The 24,789-nt window shown below is 43.3% G+C and overlaps 5 protein-coding genes across 6 annotated transcripts in view; 2 read left to right on the forward strand and 3 right to left on the reverse strand.

Moving 5' to 3' along the window:
- Positions 1-608: 608 nt before the first annotated feature.
- Positions 609-8,780, reverse strand: LOC131878317 (uncharacterized). Of its 2 annotated transcripts, XM_059224257.1 has the most exons (7): positions 5,138-8,780; positions 4,154-4,306; positions 4,025-4,087; positions 3,851-3,884; positions 3,754-3,782; positions 2,849-3,046; positions 609-1,238 (listed from the first exon to the last, which is right to left on the reverse strand). In XM_059224257.1, the coding sequence occupies exons 2-7, from the start codon at positions 4,253-4,255 to the stop codon at positions 1,008-1,010; spliced, it is 657 nt and encodes a 218-aa protein (XP_059080240.1). In that variant the 5' UTR covers positions 4,256-4,306; positions 5,138-8,780; the 3' UTR covers positions 609-1,007. The 2 variants fall into 2 exon arrangements, with proteins under 2 accessions (XP_059080240.1, XP_059080239.1); XM_059224256.1 differs by having other exon boundaries at positions 4,154-8,083.
- Positions 8,781-11,761: 2,981 nt separating this feature from the next.
- On the forward strand, positions 11,762-16,642 carry LOC131877715 (WASH complex subunit 5-like). The gene is made up of 14 exons (XM_059223473.1): positions 11,762-12,095; positions 12,168-12,465; positions 12,632-12,846; positions 12,912-13,290; positions 13,355-13,505; positions 13,604-13,942; positions 14,016-14,296; positions 14,406-14,657; positions 14,727-14,909; positions 14,992-15,302; positions 15,371-15,820; positions 15,887-16,116; positions 16,180-16,333; positions 16,402-16,642. The coding sequence occupies exons 1-14, from the start codon at positions 11,959-11,961 to the stop codon at positions 16,541-16,543; spliced, it is 3,522 nt and encodes a 1,173-aa protein (XP_059079456.1). The 5' UTR covers positions 11,762-11,958; the 3' UTR covers positions 16,544-16,642.
- On the reverse strand, positions 16,556-17,818 carry LOC131877719 (small ribosomal subunit protein mS22-like). Its single transcript, XM_059223478.1, has one exon. It carries the CDS (start codon positions 17,675-17,677, stop codon positions 16,631-16,633), a length of 1,047 nt encoding a protein of 348 aa, XP_059079461.1. The 5' UTR covers positions 17,678-17,818; the 3' UTR covers positions 16,556-16,630.
- Positions 17,819-18,049: 231 nt separating this feature from the next.
- On the forward strand, positions 18,050-23,742 carry LOC131877717 (uncharacterized). Its single transcript, XM_059223476.1, has 3 exons — positions 18,050-18,200; positions 21,824-23,121; positions 23,209-23,742. The coding sequence occupies exons 1-3, from the start codon at positions 18,188-18,190 to the stop codon at positions 23,653-23,655; spliced, it is 1,758 nt and encodes a 585-aa protein (XP_059079459.1). The 5' UTR covers positions 18,050-18,187; the 3' UTR covers positions 23,656-23,742.
- A 465-nt stretch (positions 23,743-24,207) lies between these two features.
- The window catches only part of LOC131878044 (protein IWS1 homolog A-like), a 2,888-nt gene continuing 2,306 nt past the window's right edge, over positions 24,208-24,789 (reverse strand). The window contains exon 3 of the mRNA XM_059223945.1: positions 24,208-24,784. Within this exon, the coding sequence (XP_059079928.1) occupies positions 24,412-24,784 (373 nt within the window). The 3' untranslated portion in view covers positions 24,208-24,411. The remainder of the gene's footprint in view (positions 24,785-24,789) is intronic.

Consider the following 24,789-nt stretch of genomic DNA (forward strand, 5'->3'; position numbering starts at 1 on the left):
ATGTAATGATATTAAGATCAAACTAGAATATTAAGAATAAGATATTAAGATGACTAGAATCCTGCCACAGGATCAATGCCTCTCGGGTACGTATTCCCTTAGAATGTGTCAGAGCCCGAGAAACTAAAAAGAGATGAGACCTTCATTGTTCGAACCAACTGGGATTCACGAGGACTTCAAAGTGCGCTCAAAACGCACATTAAGCCTCTACGGTCGCTACAATTGACCAATTGACAACTGACTACAATTGACTGAATTGATCCTGGGTTGGGACAAAGCTCATGGATGCTTTTGAAAACGTACAATATCCCATACCTTTCATGTCTTTTTCAAATACTGCAAAGTCCCAACCTTGTTCGAGAGCTACCACTGAACTATAATTGACAAAATGGAACCAAAACCCCAAAATAAATGCACCGTTTTCTATCGATCAGACTGTCCAGGCCTATACCTAGCATTGTTCATTGTTTGGAGGACCCTTGTTGAATGGGTCTTATCGGTTCATTTTTATTGGTTCAGTTTTTGACAAGCGATTTGACACGACAAGTCTGCTTTTCATTTCGTACTTAACGTAACATCTACAGATCCCCGAATGATATTGGCTTCAATGGAGTGTGTTGAGTGGGACAAGTTGTTCCCTCGAGCAATTTATTGATTAAAGCGCAAAGCGCAAATCATACATAAACATTTTTTTCAATCCATGCGTCATTATCTTATGATTTGTTCATCCGTCTCAATTATTGTGTGAGTAATGCAGAATCCACTGAAGGAGATTCCAATAAAACAATCATGACACAATCTGGAGCTATACTATAGTTTTACCAATCTTGTTGTCCCTGAAAAACTCTACTTTGATACAAATGCACACATCCTCCTCCCCCAGATGCGTGACTGGATCAAAAGAGATAGGTTTTCAATGCCAATACATCATCATCATCATCAGTTGCAATCGATCACGAAGACTGTTTAGAATGTGGGATCGCCTGTTCCAAATAGTCGTCTGCCTATTAGGCATATTTCCGAAGAATCAGGAACGGCGTTTGATTGGCGCCATTGTCTGCTGGGGGCTTTCCGTTGCGCTTCTCATGATGCGCCATGTTCCAATTGTCGAACATGTGGTTCAAACCGTTGGCTGGAGGGCGGTTCATGGTCACCGAAGGCTCCAAACGTCGTTCGTTGCCGTGGCACAAGAGACGTCGGAGAATCAAATACGAGTCGGTGTTCGAGTTGAATCCATCCTGGAACAGAATAAGGAATGGGTTGGAGCACTGTAATGTACACTTTGAGATGGGTTATTTGGAGATGTGGGTTTTACGTGGAAACACGGGGGGGGAAACATTACTTAGAGTGAATGACGTGATTTATGTTGTACTCTTGTCCTACAACCACCATTCCTCGAGATAAAAAGGGTTTTTGGAACATCGTTGTTTGAAAATATTTTTGACAGATTTTATTAATACTATTGTGATTTCTATGTATCTTGAACTGCCATTGCCATTGATGCCTGTTTCGTTAGTAAATTAGAGTTGTCAGATACGACAAGCCCTTCTATATAGGTTAAACCGGAACTTTGCTCGAAAACTTGCCCATATGTGATGCTAGAGAAAAAAACCGACTAACGAGTATTAGAAGGCAGCCAATTGAACAATGAAAGAAGTGAGAAGTGAGGACTTCATACTTTCATACTTCGGGACTAACCTGGATTCTCAGGGGTTTGAAGGTGCTCTCAAAACCTCCATGGTCACCAGAAATAACCCTAAAACCTCTGACCCGAAACTTCTTACAAATTCCCTGTGCGAAAGTTATCTTAATTCCATGAACAATTATTTTTGATTATATCTCTGGAAGAGATAGGCGATATGGAGCTCAAAAGCCAAACAAGATTTTCTTCATGACTTTGTGAAGGCAATGCGGTAATCGGATTGATTGGATATATCGAAATCTCATGGAAGCAAAGATTTATGCCTTGCCAAATTAACCTTCTTTGTCCAAAAATAGCTCAAAGCTTTGGGTTTTTTGGCGGGAGATGAGCTTGCACATTGTCTAACATAAAAGTTTGAAATGCAGGTGAGCTTGGTCTGACTCAAAAACTAAGCGCTCCTATCTCATCTAATGAGCTTCATATTCAATTGAGATCGACCCTGGGTTTTTGAAAGTACGAATCATTTTCTTTGGAGATGGCACTATCGAGTTCGATTTGGGAAGTAGTAGGAGAGAAAGGACCATCAAAATAATCTGCTGATTTTCAGTCAGTTTTTTGCTTGATTATACCACCAACCCTGCTTCATGCCATTTAAGGTGAAGGTGAAAAGCAATCCCGTAATCTGGTGACGCATCTTATAAGATACCCTATATCTTTGTGACAAATATTGCCACATATTTGAGTTGAGTCACTTCTCAAATTCTATTTCTTCTTCTCAATTTGAGTTCTTAAAATTTGATTAGGCACTTAAGGCTATGAGAAATCAATGTCGCCAATGCAGTCAGAACTAGCGATTAAGCTTACATACAACTTCCAGTCATAGTAAATTTAAGAAGATGTATGATGTGGAACAAACATTACCAAGTCCTTTTAATTTGCCCTTTTTTCTTCATTTGTCAGTTTTCCTCAAGTTTGATCAAAGAAAACCCTGCATTACAAATTTAGAAGCAACTGCTTTTTATCAATGAGATACATAGCTACTTCAATCACGTTCAAACGTAATTCGTAGAGATGTCCCATAGTACAAGCATAGTTATCAAGTGGCTCCAGAAAATTTCAAATTCCCGGAAATGTAAGCCAATCGATGATCACTTGCAAAGCTTGCAGATGATCAAGTAATCCTATCGAATAAGTGGTGTACGTTACCTTATCTGAAGACGGTTCTTCCATCACATTCCGACGGTTCCTGTAATCCATGACGAGAGCTTTCGGATAGAGATCCAGTTGGGTTTGGTTAGGAATCAGTGGGCTTATATTCGTTCGACGACAGAAATCCTCGATGGCATTTGATCTGAGACCTCTCCGGTCTTCCAATCTATACACGCGAGGTACATTCCGAGCAACCTGAGAAAGAAGAAAAACATTGGCACCAAATTTAAACTATCTTTTCTTGTTTTGCTTAAGAAATCCATCAATCCATCCTTTGGGTGACATACTCGGTTCGACTTAAGCTCTTTTCTGACCATTACAGCCCCTCTATTTTTTTCACCTTTGATTATGCTGGCAGTTGTCCTCAGAATGGTAGAGCATCAGTTGAGAAGGGTAGAAACATCTGCTGGCATGATATAAGCCGTCTTTAAACTATATTTTAAAGTAGGGACTGGTCTACGAGAATGTTAATTTGACTCTTTGGAGCATATAGTAGTTCTTATATAGTTTATAGTTCTTCCTCGCAATAACATCACGTTCAACGCAAGGGCAGGGCTCTCACACTCAATGATTCCTATACTAGAATTGGCACAATACTGCACCCACACCACACAGAAAAAAAAGTAGAAATAACGGTAGTTGAAGAACATCGATGTACACATGTGTTGCTACATAAAGGAGTTTGCGTATGTACATCCACTTTCATGGACTGTCTTTTTTCTTTGGTTTTCCCTCCCCACAAAACTGAACCAGGCAATGAAACAGATGAGGATTGTAAAGCAAGTAGTCTGGCAATCATTTTAAGGTAAAAACTATGCCAAATAAGACAAGAGATTGAGTTAAGGTTGATTTTCAAATGGCTTTTCCTCAGTCTTATCGGTTTATGACTTAAAAGTACTTACCCGTGTGTAAGAAAAAGGATCGGTGCTACCCAGAGAAAGAGACCAAAAGTGATTGTCGAACCATTTCCAACATTTTCAAGCCAGTGAAAATGTGTTACCTTTTTGAGCTTGCTGGTGGATTCCCGTGTAACCTAAGGTGGACAAATGCAAATTCAAGCAAACAACACGATGTAAAGTGTCAAATAAATGTCACAGCAAACAAAAATCAGTTTCCAAAATCAAAATTCCCCTCAAGGGAGGGGGAGGGGGGGGGGGGGGGGGAGATACTTACTCGAGTGTAAAAAATCGGGCCTTTGGCTTCCTCCTGGTCTTTGGGAGGTGTCATTCGGGATACCTTGAACAATAAATCTTATTAGCCTATTGACGTTGAAGAAAACCCTATAATAGAATGAGTGCCTACCCTTGTATAATGGGATACCTCGCGGCTTTGAACATGGATCACTTGGATGAGACAAAAGAGAGTGACAATACCTTGGAACAAAAACCAAGTTCCATACCTCATGTTGGGAGACGGTGAGGGAACAAAGTGATTGACATCGGCCTAGAGCACGACCTTTTTAAGACTTTGTTGAACCTCAAAGCATTCATCATAAGTATTCACAGGTAACTAGCCGGACTCACGATGTTCATCGGGGGCAATCCCTCGATGGAAGTTGCAGTCTAGTTTGTCTCGATACTGAAGCCACATATGAGGGTGCCAATGTATTCCACCGCCCTTTTGGCAATTATTCGACATGACTGATGAGGTCCAGTGATCAGCGATTGTCGTAACCACAACTATGGGTGTTCATTTTTTTTGTGACATATGATATGGGAATGTGCTACCTTCTTATTTTGGAATGAATCTTTTTTCCTTCTGTGCCATGCTCAGGGGTGGCAGTAATTGTTAGCAGTTCTGACAGTGCTACTAATTCCTTCTTCAAAAGTCATTTGGTCAAGTAGGTGATGACGCCAGGGGCAATACACTGACAATCACTGTCGATGTCAGTCTTCATGGCAATGTGCTAAGGAGCCATGCCATGGGAAAGATGAAGAAATGACCACTCATTGAACACCCAAGTTTTATATTGAACATTTTTTTATTCGATACAAGAATCCCCCCACGGACGAACTTGTTTCTCTCTCACGGGGTAAAATTTGACATGGCATTAAGCAGCACCTCAATCAACTTCCTCTCTAGCTCAAAAAGTACGTGGTTGAATGCTAAAACTCTCCCAAAATAAATATTTGATAGCCATTCTGGCAATGATTACTTTGAAATAAACGAATATGTAAGACAACCACGTGTCTTCTAATTTCATTGCAAAAAACACCATTTCAACCAACCACATGACGATGTACGAGTACAGGTTTGTCCTCAATAAAATTTCTGCCTGACCCATACCTTTTAAAGTAAGACAATCCAATTCTTATGCATTATCCGCAGCAGGAGAGGTAGTTTTACGTCATTAAATCCGAAGTCTGATCGATATCCTTGTATGGTCAAAACACGTACCTCAAATCATACTGGCTTGCTCTTTGATTTTGTCCCGAGTTTATTCTGTGATTCATTTCAAAAGAACAGTCGCACATCACAGAATCCCCTAAAATCTAAAATGGTTGCTGGGCAGTATTCCCTTGCATTCTTTGAAGTTCACATTCATAGTTCAATGTCTCTTTCACTTCATTCACCTTTTCAAAGACGAGGTTTCATGCAATCATTTTTTCAATTCTACGAGTTTCTAACCGATGCTTGGGAATGACTCCCCCAAGCAGCCATGTCATGTTTAGTAAAATATTTGCTCCAATAATGAATCAGAATTGGCCGCTTTAAGGCACCCCGGTACCATGCCTGAACGTACGGTTGATCATTTTCTGCAATCCATACCTGACCAAGATCGTGTTGAAACTTGACAAAGGTTCATCTAAATTGTAGAATTGTCGGAGAGCTACATGCAAAAGGTTAAAAAGGACAGGGGCTCGCTCTCTGTTCAAGACAAAAGAAGCCTTAGGGTCGCTTGAATTGTTATTTTCTTTATCATGACACGTTGGTCGTCCCTTGGGAATTGCTACTCTTCCCAAAATTAGGATACGTTTATTTAGAAAAACCTTAGAAAAATCTCAGCTAATTCTCTATATGATTAACCTAATCAAATACTAAGGTGCATGTCAACAGGTTTGTCCTGGTATTTTGACGTAAGATTCTGCAAACGTGCTATTATGGCATTGTTTCTTTGCTGAAAGCACTTACGACATGGACCAAGTTCAGAGTCCAAAGGGCCAAAGCCAACATATCAAGAAACAATCATGCAACCATGCCAATTGGTTCTAAAGGCATGAAATGACATTACAAACTTGCGTTACTCAAGCATATATAGGCGTAAATCTTGTCTTTGTATCCAGTTATGGGCCTTGATCACTTCGTCTCGTTCACCATAACATGTTCTCTTTCTTGTCCCTTCAATACCGATTAAGAAAATTAAAAAAGAAAAGCTAATGTAGTGAACAGGGGTCCGAAACTGTATAAGCTCTTGCCGTCGGGCTTGAGGCGAATCTTTGCTGCATCTGACCCCTGCCTTATCATTTACAAATCATTTACATAATCATTCATCCAAAACCCTTGACCAACCCTATGTTCACGGCCTTCATAGATCGGCTAATACCAATTCACGGGTAGACCAAGTGTTTTATCATTGTACCTGACCATTTCTCGTTTTAGTTTGTGTTAATCAATCAGACATGACATTTCTTACATTGAATGACATTCTTTGTATCGGTTACAAAATCCGTAAATCTTAGCTGCAAAAAAATAGCCATTCGATGTACAATATTTACCTCATTCCCATCTCTGTCTATATATTAGCAACTCTGATCAATACATCATACGAAGCCTTTGAGTTGTCCGTACCTCCTTCCAGTGCTTCCAGGGAGTCGTATGTAAGGTATGTAAATCTGCTAGGGCTCGAATGGTTGAAAAACAAATAACCATTATAAATCCTAAATATTGGCCAATAACCGCTTCAATTTGAAACCTGAATCGAGCACAAACTTGCTTCACTTGGTCCCTAGGGAAGTAATATTGAAAAGCATGACGATCTTTTTATAAGCTCATCCCTTTTCGTCCATTCAACTCTCTTTCAACATGAGCATTGCAATCAACTGAGTTTGGTGGCAATAGGTATGAGAAACAACAAGTCATTTAGATCTTGAACTAGCCTGACCAAGTGGTCAAACAGAGAGCGTGAAGGTTAACCTTTTTTAGACGGGGGCTTGGCGTAGTGGTAAGTTCAACTTCTTAGGATGATTGTGGTCCCCGGTTCGATTCTCCTCCCCAAGCAACCTTTCTCAGGGAAACTTTCAGAGGTAACCCACGCCCACAGACGAAGAATCAATCTGACCCAGGCACAACACTGATTATCAGAATTTGGAAAGGAGAATGATGTGATGGCTGATTTCGGTGGTTGGGAGAGGCTTCACTCATTCGACCTTAGCAACCTTCCAGTGAACAATTTTTTGAAGTTGTAGCTGGTTGGTTATAGTGTTTGAGTCCGGAAATCTATTGATGCTTGGAGTGGTTGCATGATCAAGGTTCCGTTTTCGACCATATTTCTTTGTTCTTTCCCTTTTTCCCTCTACGTCATGCTCCCCGTCATGTTCATTCTTCATACTTCTCTGCCTCTTACCATAAAGACCTCTTTCCACAACACTAATCATACAAATTGTATGTCCATCCCTATTCGGTGTTACGATGATTCTCATCTGGAATGCAAAAATGCGTCTCAATCGCTGTCAGCTAATACCTCAATTCTTTTTCATGATTCACATCTCGCCGGAACTACCCTTTCCCGCGGTTTCAGGCCTCTGGTGTTATGGTTGAAGAGTTTTGGACAAGTTTCTTGTTCACAATGACGAGTGAAATGTCACACTCTTTGTTTTCACAGTAACCGACCTAGAACTGGTCTTTCTTTCTCGACTTGATCTATTTATAACTAGTTGTGGTTATTTTTATCCGACCAAAGTTTTAGCATTTCATTTAAGCACCTTGATTTTGTCAACAAACCACTCGCTAGGCAAATTATCCAACACTCAGGGACACCTTCTATGATGCATCACCATGATGTTTTATGCGTGTCAGAGTGGAAACATATACGAGTACGTACAATACAATATGCATCATATTGGTCTTCCACAAGGGCAGACTTCCGGCTTGCTCGATCACCCTCAGGGGAGTTGAACTCGAAAGATGAGGAGTGAACGAGTTCAATTATCTGGGAATAATATTTTCATCTCAACTATCCTTCTCAGCCCACTTACGACACTTGAATGTAAGAGCCAGGGGAAAGATTGGGTTCCTTTTCCCATGCTTGAAGCTCAGCGTGACCTCCCATTTGCTCTATAGTATTGTGCGTCTTTCAAACCTACATCTTGCCCATCTATGAGTATGGATTGCCGGTTTCTACGTATCACAGGGTTCGTTGCAAAGTCCGTTTACGAGACGAGGGACTCTGTATTCTCCAAATACCTAAAACGGTACTTGGGCTTACCATTTGCATCCAATAACTCCATCACATACCACCTAACTCAGACTAACCCCTTACAAATATGGCTCAAAAATATCGTGCCTGGCCGAATTGGCTCCATTGAACTAGGGAAGGGTTTTGAGGGTTTGCGGCTTCCCTTGTTTGATGATTTCCCTCCCGCCGAAATCCCCAATATCATCTCAACTATCCCGACTACGTTCTGGCGAAGCCGAATGATTTGGAGCCTTCCTTTGAATGCTCGATATAGACGGGTGATTACGAGGGAAGTTTTAGACAGCGACCACTACCTAACGTGTAGTAAGAATGAATGCCATGTTATACCAACTAAAGATTGCAGCACCTGCAATGTTTGCGGCGAATTCCTTCACCATTTCCATAATGTGTATTATTTCTGTGACCATAAGGATGAAAAATCATCGCAATAAACAATTTTCAATACAATATTGACCTCTTTTTTTTGGATTTCTTATAATAAGGGAAATTTTGAAGGTTTAGGTGATAATTGTCACGGGGGAGGGGGCAAACTGCATGTCATGGTCAATTTGGGTTTTCTTGGACGATTGGTACTAGTTTCAGCTTATTTTTTTCAGTTTTTTAGCATTGCCAAGGCCTGAACCGTGAATGTTATAGCGCTTCGAATCAAAACATAGACACTGTAAGCACACATGTAAAACATTGAAAATATTGTCAATAACTTGACCGCCAGCCAAATCTTTTCGTTTAAAGTTGATAAAGTAACTAAACTGATCGTCCCTTGATCGTATTATCTCTAGCGGTAAAACTTAACTTAATTCGGTTACCAGTTGCGTCGATTTTATTGCGGATTTCCATAACGTTATTGGGAATGGGATCCCCAGCAGTTCAAGACGAAAACGTAATCATTTACTTAAGTCTATGTAATATCAGATCCACCAGCAAATTAGAGTTGGCAGACCTGGCTTGATTAGGAATTTGAGTCAAAAACTTATCCAAGTCTGACTTAAATCTTGCTACTGGATCAACCCCTACATAAACCCTACGAATATTTGAGGGCAGCAAATTGAACAATGAAGGAGCCCGAGAAAGAAGAGATGTGGACTTCATTGTTCTAACTGGTTGGATTCTCGAGGGCTTGAAGGTGCTCTCAAAGCGCACATTAAGCCTCTACAGTCACTAGAATTAACCCTAAAACCTGGGTTAGGACAAACTTTTACTTTTGAAAACGTACGATATCAGATACCTTTCGTACCATTTCTAAATACTGTACAATCCCAACCTTTCTAATCTCTCCTAATACGAGAGCTGTCTCACGCCCTCAATGTTCCTGGTAAAACATATTTGGACCTGATCGAGCTTTTCCAAACCTGCTGAGCTAATTGGAGCCCAAATGGACGAGGCATGTTCAAGATGGGATCAGACAATCGACTTGTACAGAGTTAGCATCGTGATGCTATCTCTAGACTTAATCGTGCGATATATTCAAACACATATTTGAAAAGCTTTACTCACCTTCAACTGGATGTGCTCATCGAACTTTCCATTATTTGAGAGGACTACACCTAAATCTTTCATAGATGAGACCTGCTCAATAGTTTTACCTCCATTATTTTCGTGAAGGGTGTTTTAATGGCGTTGACCCAAATGTCATTGAGGTGAATTCAAGGCCATGTTACTCTATACAACCCAAGAGCATATTTGATATAGGACCTCTGAGAGATCACCAGAATCTTGGTCATTCCTGCCACATATTACCTTCGTGTCATCAGCATAAGAAGAGATGCTGGGTTTACTACTGCTAACCTTAAGTGGAGCAAAGAAGATGAAAAAGAGGAGACGACCTAAATCGGAGCCCTGAGGAGCACCCGACTTGACATCATGTACGTCACTATGGGATCCCTCGACCTTAACCAATTGCTTCTTACCACAAATCAAACCTTATCCAATTGAGGACCTTGCCTTGGATCCCAATCTCATGGAGCCTTTTAACTGAAAGGCCATGATCTACCTTGTCAAAGGCCTTGGCAAAGTCGAGATAAACTAAATCAACAAAAAATGACTCGCTTGTCCCTCAATGACTTGTTTTATATGCTCAATCAGTTGGGTAACCGTGCTAAAATGTGCTCAGAACCCATGCTGGTTAGGGGAAGGGCTTCATGAATATCAAGAAATTCAACAAGTTTAAACTTCATGATCTTCTCAAACACATTCGCAATATTTTAAAGTGAGAGAAATCGGACTATAGTTACTGGGGAGCGACTTATCTCCCGCTTTAAAAATGAGAACAACGTGAGCCAACTTTAGTGAAGATGGAAATTTTCTCCTGTCCCCCTTCCTCCCTGAGTGAAAATTGGAACAACGTGAGCTAACTTCAGAGAAGAGGGGAACTTGCCCTGATCCAAGATGCAACGCATCAAGTACGAGAAAACAGGAGCAAAAACCAGTGAGCATCTCATCAGAAACTGAGATGTCACGCCATCAGGACCAGGAGAACTTGAAAGCCTTAAGTCCCTGATGGCCTCAAAAGCATCTTGATCTGTGACTACAAGATCATCTAAACGCTCAAATTGACAAGCCTTGCAGATCTCAACAAACTCATCTATGGAGCAATGGGTTGTTGCTCCTAAAATCTTTGGAGTTGAAAACTCCCAGGTTCTTTGCAAAAATGAGGCTCATATTCCGCGTGAGGTCATTTCGATCTTGTTAGTGTTGACAAGATAATGGAATCACCTAAACTTTCGAAATCATCCCTTAGTGTAATTTGTAGATACAATCAAGAAATTGATTCAGTACACACAATGAATACCTGGGCCTGCCTCCCTGAAAATTAAATGTGATGTTATGAAGTTTCAATCAGACAAATTTGGAATCTAAATAAAACGTCTAATTTTCCAAAACTCTTCACATATTGCATCATGATCTAACAATGAAATGAATTTTATTCTATAACTCAAAGTTGATTTCTCCATCTTTTGTTGATGATAGGATGTTCAAGACATAGAAAGAGCGATAAGTTACATATCTTTGATATACTTAATTATTCTAAATTTTACTCTGATGCAACAAAGAAAAAATATTGGCTGTAATCTAAGTACCTCGTGGAGCCAAGGGACTTATCTGGGCCCTCGATCTAAATGTAAACAATGTTCCAAAGCGCACATGCATTTTCATACAATTTGTGAGTTTCTTAAACTCAATTAAAACCTGGGAGTCTTGGTCACAATTTCGAAGTGAATCCATCGTACTGACTTTAAAAACACACCGATGCTCAGATATGGTTTTATTCCAGCACCCCAGTTTGGCAGATGTTCCATGTTTCCGGAATTGTTTCTTATACTTATGTTGAATGTACACCCGGTCGTCAGGACCAACCGAATAAGAAATTCAGAAAGAGCCAGTTGCGAACGTCAGAAATGATGTGTTCTCATTGGCCAGGTCTTTGTTTACCTTTCTGCTCTCCTCCAATCAGAGCTTGATTGATCCAAGAACTCCACAACTCCCACATATGATATGATATGAGTATCAACAACACATTCGAATAGCATTCTAATCGCTCCAACGCACCCACCTACATGTGCGAGTATATCCATGGTCATGTGATTGCCATCAAGTCGGATCTATCCGTTGGGGTCCACTTATCGCGTGACCGCTACATCTCGTTCCTCAGCTCAGCCATCAGCCTTTGGATCCGTTCCATTTTTTGCATTCGATGGGTTTGAGTTCCGGAATGGATTTCTTGGCCGACAACAATGCTTGCGGTCGTATCTTGTTGCGATTGGTGAGTCGCGCTCATTCCACCCTCGCCGAGTTGCTCAGGCTCAAGGAAGCCGCGCCCACCCTTTACCGGTAAGGAGCCCATTGTGCATAAATGCCCCAGGGATGCCAGATATAAAACGGGCGGAAAATGTCTGCCCATAGAAATCCGACCAAAGCGGAGCAAGCCAAATATGGCGAGTTGATTGCGTGGGATTTCCACTATTTCAAGTCCTCCGAGGTCCTGGAGCATCGGATTAGCCAGAATGAGTCGTTGCAATTGTTGGACATGGACCTCAAGGAGACGTATGGCGATCTCCTGGCTCGCTTTTATCGTCTCTTCCAGAGTATCCAACGCTACACCGTGGATCTCAAGCAGTTTCTCGAGGATCTCGAGGACGGAGCCTACATCCAACAGAGTGTCGAGACCGTCTTCCAAGACCCGGATGGCAAGCAATTGTTGGTGAGTAACGGAATGGATTATACCCCGAGCATTATTGTTTAGTGTTTAAACCACCCGTCCCATTTTCAAATGTATAAAGAGTATAGGTAAGACGGAAGAGAAATAGATAGAGGAAACAGACGTCACTTGAGCATGCTCTTAGACATGAGAGTCCTCCATATTTTAGTGCGAGTCTTTGTACGTGTTGGGAGCCATGTTGCTCTTGGTGGATCAGCATTTGGAAGGCCATTTCCGAGAACGGATCTTGGTGGCGCACTATCGCTACTCGGGTCAAGATCAGGGCCAACCTAGTCATGTGGATGAAATCTGTCAACTCCTCCGCTCGACGGGTTATTCCATTCACGGGAAGAGACCCGCCCATTACCCGGAAACGTTATTCAGGTAAGTCAGCCAACACTGCCGTTATCAACCGAATGTAGTCAAACCTCGACGAATTTGCGTCTTAGTCGCGTGGCACTCCCAACCCAATTCGTGCAAATGGTTCTGGGCCGTTTGCGCTCAGATGACCTGTACCACCAATTCCAATCCTACCCATTACCTGAACATCGATCGGCGGCTTTGGCGGAACAAGCCGCTATGCTCTATGTGTGTCTCTATTTCGAAGGAGGTGGGACTGCGGCGGTCCTCAAGACGGAGTCGGCGGCCATGCGAGAAATCGTGGACAAGTTCTTTGCTGACAATTGGATAATCACCTACTATATGGGGCATGAAGTGAACTTGGTCGAGGCCTGGGAGCCTTATAAGGCCGCCAAAGCCGCTTTGGCTAATACGCTGCAGCCGAGTAAAGTCAAGGAATTAAGTCTGAAGAGTACTGTTCAAATCCAGGTGCGAGGCAATGAACGAAATGAAATACGGCTTGGGTTGAAGTTTGCTTTCTTTTCTTCTGTAGAAAGTGATGGGAGTTTTGCGGGGTTATCTGAAGGAAGGTTGCCTGACCGAAGATAATGTCTTGGAGCAGATCCCCAAGATTCTCAATCTGATCCGAGAGAGTAATGTGGCCTTGAAGTGGCGGATGTTGCATACCTTGGAATTGTCACAATGTAAGCGCCATTTTATTTCTAATAAGATATTTTTTTTATGTTTCCGAAAACTTCACTACAAAGGAAGGTGGCGAAGTCTAAATTCATCGTTTTTCCAGATGAGCAACAAATCAAAAAGTGCCGTCAGCTCAGAGACCAAGTGTTGTCCGAATCCAAGCACGAACCATTCCAAGTGTTCCAATTGCTCTTGTACGTGGCTGAGTTTGAGCAAAAATTCAAGGATATCTACAGGAAGATCTGGAACAGCCGGGAGTCCATTTGGAATACCCTCAAAACCGAGGTTAATGAGCGTCTCTCGGATTTGGCCCTCATCTACGGCGGAGACCAAAGCACTGTCAGTCGGCGAATGATCCAAAAGAACGAGAAACTTCAAAAATGGTTCCTAGAGCAGCAAGCTCAAGTTCAAAGCCTAGCTTTAGAACAGCCTCTGACATCAGGTATCCATTTTGCCATCAAAAGTAAACCTTCGGCTCAAATTGTAACATGGGCACCAAATGCATTCACTTGTAGGTCGATTGGCGGTTCAACTAGCGGAGGCCATCAATGAAGCCATGGAGTTGGAGCAACTGGCCTCAAGTCTACAAGTGAAGCAGAGCTTAATGGAAATCAAGACTCGATTGCATCGGCTGATCCGAATTGCTGGAATCAAAGAGGACGTTATGATCGTTACCCAAATCGTAGGCGACATCAGTTACGGATGGCGAATCGTTGAACAATTCACCCCCTTCATGCAAGACGGAGTGAAAAAAGACCCCGGTTTAGTGAAACGGTTGCGTGCAACCTTTTTAAAGGTAAGCACTTTTTACTACAGTCTGTACTCAAAGCATCAATCATAACCAAAGAGTGACTTATCTTTTTGGATGCTTGGTTAAAGTCTTAAATGGTTCACTTTTTATGTAGTTGGCATCAGCTTTGGAGGGCCCGGTCCTTCGGATTAGTCAAGCCAGAAGTGGAGATTTGTTGTCTGTATCGCAATATTACTCGTCGGAATTGGTTTCTTATGTTCGCCGAGTGCTTCAAATCATTCCCGAGTCCATGTTTCATCTCCTCGACCAAATCATCCGACTTCAAACCCACGAGATCAAAGAGGTGCCAACACGACTGGACAAGAATAAGATCAAGGAATTTGCTCAATTGGCTCAGCGATTCCAGGTCAGATTGCAAGATTATAGCTATCCCTGTAGCGAAGAAGAGTGAACTGAACAATATTTTCAAATTTAGGTAGCTGAACTAACACATTCAATATCAGTGTTTACTGAAGGAATCCTGGCCATGAAGTCCACTTTAGTGGGAGTCATCAAGGTCGATCCGAAACAGCTTTTGGAGGACGGGATCCGTAAAGAAATAGTTCGACAGGTGTCCAAAACATTGCACCAAACTCTCATGTTTAACCCCAAAGCCAAGGTACAAAGATACCTGGAAGCTTCTTACGCATACTTATCCAATAAGTAAAGTTTATGCAAACCTGAATTCTTATATCCTCTAGACATGCGAATTGACTGTTAAATTGAAGGCCTTGAAAACGAGCATGTCGGGATTTCGTAGATCGTTTGAGTATATTCAGGATTATGTCCGAATATCCGGTTTGAAGATCTGGCAAGAAGAACTCAGTCGGATCATTCTTTTTCACGTGGAACAGGAAACCAATGTTTTCCTGACCCAAAAAGTCCTTCCCGGGAACAGTGTGTACCAAAACAAATCCATTCCTATTCCAACTCCTCCACCCACAACAAATCCAGATTGCCAAACTTTCATGGGACGATTGGCCAATGAGATCATTCTTCTAACCAATCCAAGGTAGATATATGATAAATATTCTCGTATTCACCTTTTCAATCAACAATGAACCTTTTTTTTCTTCTTAGAACAACGGTGTATAGTAACGCCCTTTGCTCTTGGTACGACTTGAAAACCAAAGATGAGGTGTGTTCCATGGGACTGTTCTCGCTCCTGGAAGAAGCTGTGGGCACGATTGGTTTGGCGGGACTGGATCGATTACTGGGGCTAAAGATCGTCACGTGTTTGCAGAATATGATTCGATACACGGAGAAAACCGTATTTCGGGATAAGTCTTTGATTGAGATGCTAGAGAATCTGGGCAACAGTCTTAATCCAACGGAGAACGTAGTAGCTCAACCCATGAAGTTTTATGGCTATTTCCTTGGCAGAACCTATAGCCTTCTGGGACCCGTTGTGGATGCCTTGCTGACATTGGGCCAATTGCAATTATTGCGACAAAAGATCGCATACCAATTGTCTTTGTCGTCTCATTTTGATTCGAAAATCCTTTTCTCTTCCCTTCAAGCCTTGAACCAGTGAGAAACCATTTAGCCCCTCATCTGCAAGAACAGTTCTTCTTAATTGAGACAATTAATTTTCAGGTCTTTGGTATCGAACATGAAGGTTAAATGCGACAGGGAGGGTTTCACGAAAACCAAAGCATTGGAGAGTCCCTTACTTTATGAACTGAACTCGTTCCTGAATTGGTCAGGTCTGCATGATCCCAATGGGCAGATTTACTTGACAACAAAGGCGGCTCCCAAAATGTCGGAATTGGCAGCATTGGTTTTCCTGACCGGGTTGGGTCGATCTAAATTTTGCCCTAATACAGGTAGTGAAGGTGAATTGGTACGACACTGATGGAACCGATTTCTAATTGGACCCTTTTGGCCAGGTCATTTGATTCCCAAAAAGTTAGGGGATCCCTTAGATGGACACATGTTCGTCCTTGGAGCCCAATGTTGGCTCCAACAATTTTCCGACTCGGTTGGTACCCTGACTATGGCTTACTTGGCACAATATGCTCGATCCTTCGCAGACGTGCAAAGGTGATGACCGAATTAGTGAAAGAGCGAGTTCTTCTTAATTGAAAACCTGTTTTTTGGTCTAATTTCAGCCGAGCTAATGAGACCCTGGGGCCTGAGGTAACGACTACCATCCTGTTCCTGGAACGTCTCGCTGCGGTCAGATCTCAAGTGCGGTCAGCAGTGAATGAAAACTTACCCGAGCCTCTGATTCATATGATTCCCAAAAACTGAGTTTTCCTGTGATTACAATTTGTACGAGAATATTATATTAACGTTATTAATGAAAAAACTGTCAAGCACAACATCGATAAATTCACTTCATGGACTGCTTTCAGTGTTGTTTTGTTTCATTTTTTCCGACATCTTTTCCAAAACAGAATGTATCTTTGGCCCTTTCTTCGCGTCTTTCTCAATGAAGACTCGAAGTCGGTCCGGACCAGAGAGCTCAGTCGAGGCAGAAGCTGTCGCAGACTCCGGATGAAACCGTGAGTAAAGATTCAAAAGCGATTCAACTTCCTCCACTTTGTCTTTCTCGAGGAAGTGAACCAACAAATCATCGCAACGGCAGTTCCACACCAAATGAAATACCATGGGTCCAAAGTGACGGGTGGAGTGCAAGGCATCATATTGAGCGTGGGCATTGATGTGGTCATAAACGGTCTCAGCCGTCTGAATAAACGTCGGATGATCAGGTTCAAATTGTAAGCAATTATGATCCAAAAGACGGGTATAGCCCTCAGGCTGACTCGTGATCTCTTCTAACGTTATCCTTAACACTGTTTCCAGGTTTTCTGGTTCAAACAAAACTGGCGAGGCTAACTTGCGCCCCTCCTTGGGGAAATAGATCTGATTGACCCGATCGCGCTCCTCGCCCTCGGCCTCGCGTAAGCGCCCATCAGGCTCCCGCACTACCACCAATCGCTCACGATCGTGCACGCCAAAGGTTATGTCAGTGAAGACGATGCGCGCTGCGCTGTAGCCGGCTATACCAACGTCATGCTCGAGTAGGCGATTGCTGGGCAGGCGCTCATCCATGACCGGCGGCATTTGCAGGCGCGCGTGCGCCTTCTGCTTGGCCTCCTCATACATCTTGGCTAGCTCTGCGTCGGTCACAAAGCGATATTGGGGCGCGGTGATGGCCTGACCGGCTTTGGCCTTCCGAAACACCCGCTCAAAGTCCAATCCGGTAAGAAAGGTCAGCTCTTTCTGGACTTCTTGTGCGAAGAAAAGAGACGCCTTGGTTGGACGCGATGAGGGTGGGGGTGGCTCAGGATGAACCGCAGAGTGAGAGCTCCAACGATTCGAGGCTATGTGGGACCCACGCCATTGGCTTACACGTATCCCATTGAACAAGGACCGCCACATATCGCCAACGATATGATTAATATCGTATTGAACCCGAGAACAAGGATAACTATGGATTCACTTCTTTTACACTTTAGTCCAGATTCGCATGCATGCATGCATGGACGGTGTTTCTGTTCTCTTGATCGAAGTAGTGTTGCTCGAAATAAACACTCAAGATTAGGCAAGGTAACCTCGCAACCTCATTTTGGTTCGTATTAATTTCGTTGGTAATTTTTAGCGCATGGTTCGATTCAATGGCGCTAGACTCGCTTCATTGTCTTGATATTGAAAGGTAAACATGGGTTTTGATGCATTGGTAGAGCTATGATAAACCTGAAAATTGGACATTTTTGACATGAATATATTCTGTAACGAAACAATGGGAATTCTCTCAACCTACCTAGCTTATTTGCTCTCAAGAAAGACCTCTTACTTTCCTTTTTCGAGGCAGTCCAGAGCCATACCCCTCCAGATTTCAATGTGTTTCATTGCAACGCCCAGTCAATAGGGTCGTCCCACCTCTCCCATATGTTCCTTGCCAGTAAGTCTAAATACGATTTTCCCCATTCCCCATTGCAATTATGTACCAGTATTTCGTGGGCATGGCATTATTTACCCCAATATCTGGAACTGGTAAAAAAAATCATTCATGTCAACCAAGTGCTATATTTGGAACTCGAACCCTGATCAATCGGCCATAAGAGCTTCCATGGCACTTCTTCACCTCGTCCATTTTTTGTTAATTGTGATTTGCAAAATTCTGTCATCCATTTTTACATGGATGAGCGAGCACCTGTCATGAACACAATGACGTGAGATAGGTGAGGTAGGACGTGGGTCAAGAATGTCAATCGAGGACTCGATTTTTTTTGGCGATTTGATTATTTCAGCACCTTGCACAATTCATATCTCGGCCTTGAATCAATCGAAATGACGGTCGAACTGGCTCTGTTACACTTGAATACTATAGCTTGAGAAGATGGAAATCCCGTCAAAAATAAAGGTACCCCCTTCAAATACAAATACATCCCCGCATTCAATATTCAATCCATCCACCAATCAAGGAGAGGTATTCTGAAGGGATATATGCATACATATGTATTGCTTATTGCCTTCAGTTCGTAACATCGATACTTAGGGAAAAGGTTATATTTGTATCTGTCTCTCGATTCAACCATGACTAATCCCTTAAAAAGGTGAAAGAACATAAATGCAGCCTCACGGCTTGATTTGACCATGTAACTGTACTTCTTAGTCTTTCGTCGCGTGCATCAACCTCGATCCCTTTTGTTTCACGTTTCATCTCGGCCAACCGTAGAAGAAACGACCAAGTCCACGGTCAAAGAGCTCTTGCTCTGAACTTGTCTGTCTTGGTATCTCTGCTTCTAATTTTCTCCCTTCTCCCTTCTCCCTTCTCCCTTCTCGCCCTTGATGTGGGCGTGTGTGAGTGTTGTGTATGTGTGTCTCATTACCTCCACCGAAACCATCCACATGTTTTCTCTCCTGGCAGTTCATGTGCTCTGGTGGCTATTTTTTTGCAATTTGCTCTAACTGACGGATGGACCGCATCGAGCAGTTCGTTTGCCCATTGCCTCATGATGATGATAGTGACTTTTATCAGAGGACTCTTGACAAAGTTCATGGTGACAATGCACACCAACGCGTCATGCACTCTTTCTGAGCGATCCGGGTTTTTCACGGTGGTTGACGGGGTCGTCGAGACATCCAAAAGCGAGCTCTAAACTAGTTGAGGATGCTAATTTGAGATTGCTGTGAGGAAAACGCTGTAGAGTTAACCTGATGAAGTATCTTTCACTGACGGATATCTTTTATTGCTGATTGACTTTTTTTATAAGTTTATAATTATTTAGTACCTTTAGATATTTTTAAGTAATTAGTGGGATAGAACACAGGCTACGTTGCNGATAGTGACTTTTATCAGAGGACTCTTGACAAAGTTCATGGTGACAATGCACACCAACGCGTCATGCACTCTTTCTGAGCGATCCGGGTTTTTCACGGTGGTTGACGGGGTCGTCGTTCAATCTTTATTGAAGGACATTTTTGCCTCATTGAATAATCTAATACTGCCAAGAATTTGACAATAATTTAAGAAATATTGTCATGAATTAGAATAGTACATGTTTGAAATATCCTCTCCCATTTTGGAAATGGGAAACCACTAAAATAGGCCCATATCAAGGATTCAGTATTCTGGATGCCAATCCACTACAGTCTGGAGGAGAGACTTGGAATCAAACCCCCGATCTTGTGCATGGCACGGCCGCCTGTAAACCAACTGCGCTATTACGAGCTCCAGACTATCTCAAACATTGAGTCAACTGAATTGTTAGAAAAAATGTGAAGGAACAACTAAAAAAAGGGGTGCAAAGGAAATCTAACTAATCAGAAAAAGTTGGATGATTGGCTAAGAAAGTCAGAAATGTGACATGCCTCAACAAAACAAAGGAATAAGAAAATAGTTTTAAGGATAGAACAGTATTGACAGAGGAAGAAATTTGTCCTTTTTTGTGGTCGTGTCACTATTTCTGCCATATTCAATTTATCTTCTCGTTGTTTTCAAAAAAGAGGCAAGTATTCTTCTGTCATCACGCCCATCTGCCGATAACCGGATTAGAAATCTCTTCTACGGAATTTCGAATGGAACAATAAATTGTTCCGATTTACCCATTCCCAATAAAACACATTGAAAGAACAACCGCCGTGAGTCGAAATTCTGGCTCTTCAAAATGTACAAGCCACCGTGATGCTTGGTTGGTACTTTGTTCATTGGGACGATGACGAGAAAAAGCGCCTTCGCAATGTTCGTTGCGCACCTCGAAATTGCTGCGAGTACGTAGTACGTACTCCTTACTTTTCGCACGAGGATGCGGGGAGAAGTGCAAATCGTGGGGAACATTGGCTATGGGGAAAAATTAGGATTGATCACGAATCAGGTGCGATGGCAGTTGCTGACAGAAGCTCAAAGAGACGAGAACACATCTACGTCTCTCTCGTAACCACGTGATTACTCATCCCTGAGAAGGAGAAGAAAGGGTGCCGACAGACCATGTCAATTTCTTAATCATCTAACCTGACCAGGTATGTGAAAGATTTCTTAGCTAATATCACTTACACCAATGAAAACACATTCAAGTATGCACCCTGGTGAAAATTTAGCAATACCTTTCTGTGCCATGACGTTTGTCCTTGTGGGAGGAAAACAATCGTTTTCGCAACATTCTTTGCTCCACGGGGTGCTAATGATTCAATACGCCAATCATCGCGTTCATATTGATGTGCATCGATGGCATTGAAAAATCGCCTGAACGTGTGATGTTTATTTCCGTGACGTTTGAATCGGTAACTTATGATGGTTTTGCCACTCGAATTAGTAACTCGAGTCATACTTCAGAATGTCATCCTCTTATCACGAAAAAGGAAGCTGCAATCATTGGTTGTGAAAACTTACCGCACGGAAGCCTAGTTGTTGCATTTCGCCGTGAGGCAACCGAAACACATCTTCTTTCCGAGCCTCCTGAAGTCCTGGTAGATCAACATGGATTGTTTACTCTTACTCTTGGCATTGGGGCCTTGACTCGATCTTTTCGCCTTGAAACGAAAATGAGTCGTCCTGCACTGTTGGTACTTCCTCATTCACCTCAGGTTCGAGGAGGTTCAAATCCTTTTAGTTGGTACCCCATTGCACATAATGGAGATGATGCACTAATGAGTAAATCAATCTGTATGCAGTGGGCCATGGGTGGAACGGACTCGCGGCAACATCCACCAACACGATTTCGTTGTCATTTTCATGCATTGAAGGACAAGGTCATTTGAAAGCACGCGCGTCCATTGAAGCAAAGAGACGGGTTTTTTTGGCAAAGTGCAACTCAAAGGATGGTTGCGATGGTTCATCGTAGCTGTCAGTTCCTGATTCTTTGCATTTGAACCCAGTAATAATGTATGTGACCAATAGAATTACTCTTTTAATTCACCATGCAAGCCTACTTTCTGCGTGTTTCTTGGTCCCACGACGATTGCTCTTTTTGCAGCCATGACGTTGCTCTAATTTGAGAGGCGTTTGTAGCGTTTGTAGCGCCAAATCATGGTAATGAATTGAGGATGATGTTGGAGTTTGAATTGTTTCCACTTTCTTTCCAGGTTGCAACATGTCTGTGATATCCAGCAAGACCCGATCTTTCCCATCCCGTGCACGTCAGAACCTGATGGCCCTCATGCCTTCCTCCTCCTCAGTCAAGCATGTAGCAACTAACCTGCTAGTCATTTCAGCCCTTTTAGCCCTGACCGGAACCACGGCCCAAGGCAAGTTTTTGGCGGGTAAAATACCTCCAAATGAGTTCGATTTGGTCGAACTGAACGGCTTCCACAAGCCCACTGATGCCATCCAGTTGTGTGAGGACCATGAACATTGCGCCGGGTTCACCTACCGGGGCTTGGTCAACAACACCAAGTTCCCCGAGCTCACTTTCGAGACCTACTTCTTTCGCTATGTCCCGTTTGTAGACAGTCAGAAGCCCTACTTTAATTGGGTGTCCTACAAGACCTTGAGAACTTATGCCGTGTATAAGGGCAGTTTTCCAGGTACGTCGGTCAAGACCACGATTGAAGGCGAGGTCCTGGAACCAGGGCAGCACATAAGTCCCAATGTGGCCGCCTTGGTGACTGATGCCGTCACGGGGGAGGTCGAGGAACGACTGTCGGACATCAATCTGGCCAAGTTTGTTCCCGACCAATTGAGAATCACGTATTTCAACTTCAATGTCGACCCCGAGAAGGTTCGGGATACTTCTATGAAAATGGACCTGTGCTGTCCCACTCATGACTTTGAAAAGAACATCACGGACTGGAAGAACACGATCAACGACGGCCTGGACCGCGTTTCCTGTGACATTGACCCCATGGAATTCGTAGAGAAATACGTGCTACCCAGGAAACCCTGTATCCTAGTAGACTGTATCAAGAACTGGGAGTCGACCAAAACGTGGACCATCCGCAACCTGCTCGGTCGATATGGGCAGAATGGCACGTGGAAGACGGACATATCCTATGATGACTTTTCGCAACTCAACGGCATCGTCCTCAACAAGGAGGAAGACGACTTTCCTTTGGATGACCCCGATTTTGACAAGAACTCGATTGAGGACGCCCTGTTGACTGGGGATGAAATTCTAGCCTTGATGGGGCGGAATGTGACGGTTCGGATCTTTGAACGTTTGGGAGTGGCCGCCCGTCGGTCGAGGATGGCTGGCAGTAGCCTTAAATCTGATCTGTATCACGATTGGGCCTGGCCCAAGCCCATTCCCACGGATCTATTCAAACCTGCATTTGGAGGAACAGACTATCAATGGGTTATCATGAGTCAAGCCACAACCGGAACACACGTCCATCATGATCCCGAGCTGACCGACGCGTGGAACGCCCTTCTTTATGGACACAAGGTATTTCAGATTGAACTCAAATTAATTTTGGTGGGTAGAAACGGTAAAAACCCCTCCTTCAAACCCCTTGTACCATTACCATTTCAGGCATGGGTACTGTTTCCCGCTGACGTGTATGCTGAAGATTACGAGTGTGACGATTTTTGCTCGCCCAAATTCGATCCCTTGTTTGCCGTGTCCTGGTGGACCCACGTGGTTCCCCAGTTGAGAGAGGAGACTTGGTATGGGAAGCGGATTATCGAGACGGTTCAAAAGCCTGGTGAGATCATCTACGTTCCACATGGAATGGGCCATGCAGTTCTTAACATTGACGAGAATCTCTCCATCACGGAGAACTTTCTCCACGTGGGTGCCATGGATGAATTGGCCAAGTACTACGTCTTCGAGCAAAAACCGATGCAATACGACGTGGAAAACGCGGCCAAACGCACGTGGATGAATCTGGTTAACCGAGACATTAAGGACAAACGCCACCGGCGCTATGCCAAGGCAATGCTTCAACAAATCAAGGGTCTGAATGAAATATCCGTGTAGGCTGGGCATGAAACCTAGCATTGCTTCGTAGATTTACCTTATGAAGACGATTATATGCTTAAATAAACGGACCAAAGTAGTTACATACTCAATCTTGATCATATTTTGCAAAAGTTATTGGAGAATATACCCGGTGTGGGGTGGTAGAAATGGATGACAAAGATAAATGGAAATACATTCGTTGAAAATTGGAACGAGGAAAACAATGATAACTTGTACTTCGTGGTCGACCCCGTGGTCGCCGCCCACCTCCGGTTTGTTGTGTAAATACTTCAATGGTGTCGCCATCCTCCATGTCCATAGATTTAGGTGTGTCGGTTTCAGTGAGCCGGTTTCCGTCGAACATGAACCGCATGGCACTTTGCATGAGTTTCTGTCGATCGCAGTACGCGTTCATGAGCTTGCGAAACGGGGTGCTTTGTTTGATTTTGAATTGAATGAGTTGACCGTCTTGGCCAATCACTTTTAGGTTTAACTGTTCACTAACCGGCTCATCCCCGCCGTCCTTGGCGGCTGACGACATGCTGAATTTAGAGGGGGGCCGAGGAGCACTCTGAAATAGAGAGTTGGAAGATACAGAGCATGGTACTCGATGGATTCGAATTCAATCCGGGATTCTTTATTAATAATGCACATTGGGACGAAATGCCAGCGTTACACAAAGCACGGAGTATCATCATCAACTACAGAATCATCTCTTGCCCTCTGGATTAAGAGAAGAGGCGAGATGCCGCACTTGCAAATGCAGATTAAAAACTAGAGGGCCATCTTGCGTCCTTCAATGGAAATTTCCACGGCCCGCTTGGCCTTGGCGTTCCGTTTGCGGTCTTGAGCAGCACGCATGTGTTTTTCCAGCCGAGTGGCCTCCTTGTGTGTCTTGCCCGAAATGTCCACCGTGGTCTGCCATTCGGGTCGCTGAATGTATGAACTGGACGTGGCCATGGGCACACGGGCCCGATAGCACCAACCGGGATCGCCGGGTCGAAGGGCGCGTTCCTCGGGTTTGTCTTCCTGACGACGGCGCGACTCTAACATCTCATCGCGCGCCATCCGTTCCTCCTTGGTGACGGTCTTGAAATCGGTAGACAAGTTAAAGATGGGGCGGGCCCAGGCGTTGATAATTTTCCCGGCGAT

This window comes from Tigriopus californicus, chromosome 3, assembly GCF_007210705.1.
Source record: "Tigriopus californicus strain San Diego chromosome 3, Tcal_SD_v2.1, whole genome shotgun sequence".
NCBI classification, from domain to species: domain Eukaryota; kingdom Metazoa; phylum Arthropoda; class Copepoda; order Harpacticoida; family Harpacticidae; genus Tigriopus; species Tigriopus californicus.